A 7,806-nucleotide genomic window follows, 5' to 3' on the forward strand; every position below is an offset into this window, starting at 1 on the left:
GAGAATGCTACCGTGAGACCACGAGCAGCGGACATGTCCTCATTAATCAGAAATAATAAATAAAATCCAGAAATATATGATAATGATGGAAATTCCTGGATGGATAATATGTAAAATAAAAAAGAAGCTATCACTCACATATGGATGATTGATGTGTGGTGCATGGAGACAGAGACATGCAACAGAAACACTATTATACAAACTATCAAGCTCTTGCACTTTCTGTAGCAGAAGTATGCATATTCTTGCACACAACCACAAAGACACCTACCTCCTACTGCAATCCAATCAGAGGCATTTCCTCCCCTGTAAAAGGTAGAGCCATATGTAAAAGCAGTCATGTTATAATACATCACTGAGCTGAAACTACTATACAGCATTCTACGTGGATGCGACATGTAATCAACTATCTACTCACATGAATGGCCCCTGCCAAACTGTGGCAAATTCTAGACTTGACCATTCAGTTGACAAACATGTTGGGCATGACATAACAAATGACTTCAACTGCTGCTTCACTACGTGAGCTATTTGGATACTTCCTTCTAGCATTATTTTCTCTGAACTATGAAGGTGCGAATTCTCTCTCCAACATGTCCTACACTCTCACAATCCCCCAGGCTTAAGCCTCTGCCTCAAATAATTTTCTTTCCTTCTCTCCTCTGCCCACACTACTTTTTCCCTGATCAGATCATGTACTGCCTACTGCCTTATCCCATCACTCGTCCAGCCTCCTACCCCTGTGCCCCCCGAGCATGTGGGCATTCTCTCTCTCTCTCTCTCTCTCTCTCTCTCTCTCTCTCTCTCTCTCTCTCTCTCTCTCTCTTTCCCTCTCTCCCCCCCTCCCTTCCCCTTTCCCCTCTCCTTTCCCCACTCCCCCCTTTCCTTCACTGTACCACTCATATGCTTTAACCTCTAATCTCCTTTATATTGTTGTGCAGCTGCAGAATCATTTGTCAAAAGGCCTGCCTCATACCATCCCACAACCCACTCCTCACCTCATGCATCCTTTCCTACCCTCTCCCCATCTCCATTTGTCCAGGCAGCTGTTATGCTGTTATCAATAATCAGCAGTCAGTCTCACTATGGCTGTGTGCAAGTGAGTTTGGATGTCTGTGCAGTTGTCTGGGTTAATGTGTGTACTTCTACTAGAGAAAGAGCAAGAGCTCAAAATCTAGTGAAATACTGTTTCTGTTGCAAATTTCTATGTGCCACACATCAGTCAGCAATAGATGAGTGGTTGCGTTTCCTTTATTTTTCATAATGGCCAGAAATGCCATTCTTGTGAACTCAAAAGTGAAAAATATTGAATGTAGAAGCAAAGGAAAATTCAATCATGAAAATTATGAGACTGGATTGTTGCCCCGTTTTTAGCTTCAGTAGGCAATATGTGTAGTACCACCAATAAACACAGACAAAATTAATGTGGCACACTTTCTAGCTTTTGAAGTTGACAGTTCATTTCTTAGGGAGAATAGAGGGATGGGCTGGCTAAGGCCAGACCATTCAGAGACCCAGATGTGAGTAACAAATGTTTTAAATAGTGAAAATACTCTGTGGCATTATTGTATGACATGGCATCTCCAAACTAATGTTCCTGGTGCATTTCAAAACTTTGAAAAGTAAATGCAAAGTATTTCGCCACCCCTTCCCTTTTCCTTCTCACTTTATTTGCATTTCTGAACACAGTTTTGTTATGGAAGAAAGCTTTGTGAAATTAGGATATGAGTCCACTCTTTTTCAGCATCAAGACTTCCTTGGAAATATAACTGGAGTTTTTGCCTGCCAGATTAACATATTTCTTAACTATTATGCAGACTAACTGGGTAGATTTTAAAAGTAATTTTGTTTTTTTTTTTTGTTGTGGTTGCCCCTTATCAGTTGGCTGTCTTCATGGTATCAGTTTCTCAAAAAGGAGTGCATGATGCAGCTTTAAAGCAGACAATTTATGGACAGTGTAATAATGAAGATGGTTGTGTTTTTTATTGTGAATTAATATGTAATTCTGTTTGATGAGTCCTCCTTATCGCAAGTGAATTCTCAAATGCAAGAAAACTGTAACTTGCAACTGCCATTATACTGCCATTCATATATTTGTATAGCATTTACAAAATTAAGATACTCACAGTCTTACATGTTTTATGAGTAGCAAATGTTTTATAAGATAATACTTCTCTTTTGCAGTCCTGAACTTCCTGAGAATGAAGCTACTTTTGCAATAACATCAGGTGGAATTATAGATGCAAAAGATTAAGTGAGCATAACTGGATTGAACCTGATTAGAGTTTTGTAAGAATAACTGTGTATTATCATTGATTGTTCAGTAGGAAGATAGGATATGTAACTGAGGGCTATTAATGATCATAATATGTTCTCTACATACTCCTAAATAAATCAAATGCATATTAAAATATGTTGTTTAAGAGTTGCCTACTGCTAAATTTGTATATATTTAATTCCTCAATATTCTCTAGTACTTCAACATAGTTAATTGTATATTGTCATTTAGCAATCAAGAAAATTAAATAATCTGTTTTGACCTTTAATAATGTAGAGCATCGTGTTCACAACAACCATTTTAAGAAGCTTGTTTCCCAAACTCTCCCTTCTGTAAATATCACGGAAAAGTTAAAGTCAAAACTCGTAGGTGCCACGTTTAATTTTTGATTCAAGACAAATCTACCATCCATATTTAGGCAAATACTTGAGTCAAATTATGATCAACAGAACATATAAATTATTTATAAACATGAAAGGTTCTCATAGACCTTTACTCTGATGCAGTTCTCTGTTGTTATTAACTTTATTACTATATTTACTTAAATGACCCAAGCAACAGACCCAGTTATGGAAACCAGTGCTTGCAATAATAATTAACAATTCACATCTCATTTGCTTTCAAAGAAATACCATCAGCTTTGTTGTCAATAGTGAGACAGATGACAAGCTTATAATTTATGTTCTAGTTTACACATTATTATATACTATACAGTGCCAATATTACTTCTGGCATAATGTTTTAAAAAACACTCTGTATTAGTTAAAATACAAAATTACAATTTCACAGAATCACAAATACTGACTCAATCACACTATTGAGGGAGAGTTTACAGGATGAACAATGGAAAAAAATTATCAAGGACATGCAGTAGATGGTGTAATCTTACCCTCCCACACATCACTATTAAAATTCTCTGTGTCTGCACAAGTTTTTGAAAGCTTCATGAGGTACAAGATATGCAAAATCAGTTTAATGAGCCATGGCTGCAAAATACTAACGAAAATTCTTTACAGATGAATGGAAAATTTGGTAGAAGCCAACCTCGGGGAAGATCAGTTTGGATTCCATAAAAATGTTGCAACACATGGGACAATACTGCCCCTATGACTTATCTTAGAAAACAGATTAAGAAAAGGCAAAGCTATGTTTCTAGCATTTGTAGACTTAGAGAAAGCTTTTGACAATGTTGACTGGAATACTCTATTTAAAATTCTGAAGGTGGCAGGGGTAAAATACAGGGAACAAAAGGCTACTTACAATTTGTACAGAAACCAGATGGCAGTTATAAGAGTCAAGGGGCATGAAAGGGAAGCAGTGCTTGGGGAAGGAGTGAGACAGGGTTGTAGCCTATCCCCAATGTTATTCAATATGTATATTGAGCAAGCGGTAAGGGGAACAAAAGAAAAATTCAGAGTAGGTATTAAAATCCATGGAGAAGAAATTAAAACTTTGATGTTCACTGATGGCATTGTAATTCTGTCAGAGACAGCAAAGGACTTGGAAGAGCAGTTGAATGGACTGGACAGTGTCTTGAAAGGAGGATATAAAATGAACAACAAAACCAAAACGAGGGTAGTGGAATGTAGTCAAATTAAATCAGGTGATGCTGCCAAAATTAGATTAGGAAATGAGACACTTAAAGTAGTAAAGGAGTTTTGCTATTTGGGGAGTAAAATAACTGATGATGGTCGAAGTAGAGAGGATATAAAATGTAGACTGGCAATGGCAAGGAAAGCATTTCTGAAGAAGAGAAATTTGTTGACATCAAATATAGATTTAAGTGTCAGGAAGTCGTTTCTGAAAGTATTTGTATGGAGTGTAGCCATGTATGGAAGTGAAACGTGGACGATAAATAGTTTAGACAAGAAGGGAATAGAAGCTTTCAAAATGTGGTGCTACAAAAGAATGCTGAAGATCGGATGGGTACATCACACAACCAATGAGGAGTTATTGAATACAATTGGAGAGAAGAGAAATTTGTGGCACAACTTGACTAGAAGAAGGGATCGATTGGTAGGGCACATTCTAAGGCATCAAGGGATCACCAATTTAGTATTGGAGGGCAGCATGTAGGGTAAAAATCATAGAGGGAGACCAAGAGATGAATACACTAAACAGATTCAGAAGGATGTAGGATGCATTAGGTACTGGGAGATGAAGAATCTTGCACAGGATAGAGTAGCATGGAGAGCTGCATCAAACCAGTCTCAGGACTGAAGACCACAACAACAACAAAGGAAATGGTATTGAACTCCCTAGTGAGAGTATCTATGAGGCAGGCGATAGTAAAACACAGGGATATAAATACACATATGTGAGGTAAGTCACTCAGACTCCAGGATGATAGGGAAACAAAGATGGAGGGGAAACACAAATGAAGAGGAAGGTGGTACTGTTAAACACTCTTACAGGTTAACAACACAGCTCAAATTTTATGCATAAGTAATGGTGATGAACAGAGAATAACTATGTAACAGAAGTAATGAAAGCAATCGGTTTTGCCATGTTTTTGTTAACATTTTAGGCAGATGCTTTCAGAGAACTTGTATGCAGTTGTCCCTCCTGTTAAGACAAAATACACACAAAGGACATTTATGCAAAAAAGAAGATTATGTCAGACTCTGTACATTTACAATTTATGTAATGTATCTCAGAGCTAACCTAAGGAATCAAATGCTCCCCCCATGCAATTTCTTAAGCAGATGCTAGTGTCAGCTTGGCAAAATGATACCAGTGTGCTGCAATATTTCGAAGTAAACAATAAACTAATAAATAAAAATATATTAAAAAAAGTAACACTAACTCAATGGCAAAAAATGAAGTTCTTATGTAACTGTGTTCTGCTGCAGAATTTGTCTGCAACTTTAGAGTTGAAATGCTCATTGTTGGTTATCAAATTCCTTTCAATACTTCTGCCCAACCACCCCCTTGGAAATTCACACAATCTATGGATAAAATATCCAAATACTTGTGACAAGAAAGAATACTAATGTCACTGCTGATCCCATAATCTGTTACTTAGCAATGTAATGAGGGAAACAATTATTACTCACAACAGGATGTGAACCTACCTTCTTTGGTCTGTAACTCATCTCTAACCATGCAGTCATGCTGAACATACAAAACATTTAACAATATTATTATTTATCTTTGATCCTGAAGGCTTGTACCATCGATTAATCGAAATTTAATTATAAGAAGTTGTACCAAGGGAGATGTGTTTGTGTCCCAAAAACAACATTAGTAATATAAATCTACACAAGAGGGGAACAGAAACTTTTACATCGGCCTTCCAGGTCCGACTTCCCATTTGTCACTTAGTTACAGCTCAGACTGTGAGGTAGGGATATTGCTAGACCCTGCATTATTTCCATACTTACCTCTATTGATGATTAATGCTGTGAGAATTGTAGGACTGTTAGCGCAGGTAGATACGATGTTACACAAGAGCATGTGCAGTTGAACACAGACTGCTGTGTCCCTTCTCTGAATGGATCATAGCATGGCTGAAATCATTTCAGCACTCGACATTGTGGTTTATAGACATCAAAGAAAGAGTGGTACAAAACATGTTTTCATCCATTTTGTTCGCACACATCTGAAGAGAAATAGCATATTTTTAGTGCGATATTTACATTGTGCTACAGTGCATTGGCATATGGTTACTGTCTGGTGCCATTTTGCCAAATCTCGCCCTGAAATTTACATTTAAAATTTTAAAGCTGTATTTTGAACAAGCCACCACTTATTTCTTATGACAATTGACACTAAGTGGAAAATTATAACAGTGACTTAGATGATAAACAAACAATACAAACAAAAATTCCATCAATGCACACTGAATATAAAAGATACTGCTGTGAAGGATATACAACTAGAATTGAACTTGAAATTGTTCTGATAATACTTTTTTACAACCTCTACAAGATTTGATAGAACAATCAATTAGTGAGTTCAGCTAGTGAAATCCAAACTCATGTAGTGGCTGAAAATGTGTAAAACACATAGCAATCTGTCCAAAGATTGCTAAGGAATTGTATTCCACAAGATTTAAACAAATTCATATCCCAAAAAAATTTCAAACCATTGGAAGACATAAGGCAAAAATTATCAACATCATTTGCCTCTTAGCTGAGTGGTACAAATTTAACACATAGAAGACACCTACCAAATATCAGCATCCAGCTAAATAAGAAACATAGGCATATGGTGCAGCGAAGGTGTACTGAATGTTAGAGTCCATTCCAATAAAATTCTACTTGGTTTCTAATTGCATTATATGTGATTAATGTTATTAACTTTTAACTGCTATTGCAAGCAGCCTTCCTCATGCTGACTCTGATGAAAGCAGTCTGCAACAGTTAAAATGTTGATCGCATATGGCATGGTTATAACTAGAAGAATTTTGTTAATAATGCTTAGCAAAATTTATAACATGCACATCTAGCAAGATTAAATTTACCCACAGGGTTTGCAGAAGATGTGACCCAATTCCTAATACCTACCCATCCACTGTCTCTCTCTCTCTCTCTCTCTCTCTCTCTCTCTCTCTCTCTCTCTCTCTCTCTCTCTCTCTCTCTCTCTCTCAAACACACACACATACACACACTCGCACACACACACACACACACACACACACACACACACACACACACACACACACACCTCTTCCCTGTACTTTGTTCAAATGGCAAAGACATTAAAACTTCATAGAAGGGTTATGATAGTGTTGAACGCAAGTATGTAACAGCAACCATGAACACAATGGCTTCTGTGAGTATTTTAGACAGACACTTGTAGGGCACCTACTTGCAGGTGAAGATGAACTGTACCCTCACCCAACGAATTTTCACTGGAAGAATGCTGCAACAAAGATCTCTACCACCCACCATCTTACATGCTTTAGTCACAGGGCTGCTGCAAAGTGAAGTCTACTCCTCGATACCAGGTCTCTCCTTTCGAAAGATTATGATAGTTGTACACTAAACGGCCAATGTGGATGTCATTATTAATAATGTGCCAGATCTAATAGACATTCAGAACATTGTCCCTCATCCAATATTACCCTCAAGAGAGCAGGGTGCAACTCAACATATGCAAATTGGCAGTAGCAGAGTTGGGAAGGAGCTCCTATGTCATTACCACACAGGGGTTGTCATCTGCAACTGATGAGCAGTAGATAGGCTAAAAATCTGCCCATAGCTGTAAAGCATTTAAGTTATCATATGGAAGAACAGAGCCAGTATAGTTTGACCAGTGACCAGAAAAGCTGGTGACAAAAATGATGACAATGGATAAGATACAAATGGCTTTCAACATTAATAATTGCAGCACTGTTTTTAGAGGGGGCCTGAGCCCATATAATGGAGATGCCTATTGCCAAGTAACTTTTCTTCAGTTATCTCAGAATATTCTAATGGTAACAGAGGCCTACACCATGCAGCTGTTGTCCCTCATGATACAGTCACAGAGCACGTCCCTGCCACTGACACTTCAAAACATTTAGCTACATCAGAAATAAAATG

General features: G+C 37.5%; 1 protein-coding gene across 7 annotated transcripts in view; it reads left to right on the plus strand.

The window, feature by feature from the left end:
* The window catches only part of LOC126354490 (meiotic recombination protein DMC1/LIM15 homolog), a 108,735-nt gene extending 106,189 nt beyond the window's left edge, over window positions 1-2,546 (plus strand). For 6 of the 7 annotated variants that reach the window (XM_050004214.1, XM_050004215.1, XM_050004212.1 and 3 more), the window contains one exon: window positions 2,185-2,477. In XM_050004214.1, the coding sequence (XP_049860171.1) occupies window positions 2,185-2,254 (70 nt within the window). In that variant the 3' untranslated portion in view covers window positions 2,255-2,477. Of the gene's footprint in view, window positions 1-2,184 lie in introns of all 7 variants that reach the window. The other variant, XM_050004213.1, reaches the window with a different exon arrangement.
* Window positions 2,547-7,806: the final 5,260 nt, after the last annotated feature.

The sequence above is a fragment of the Schistocerca gregaria genome, chromosome 3 (genome assembly GCF_023897955.1).
Source record: "Schistocerca gregaria isolate iqSchGreg1 chromosome 3, iqSchGreg1.2, whole genome shotgun sequence".
NCBI lineage: Eukaryota > Metazoa > Arthropoda > Insecta > Orthoptera > Acrididae > Schistocerca > Schistocerca gregaria.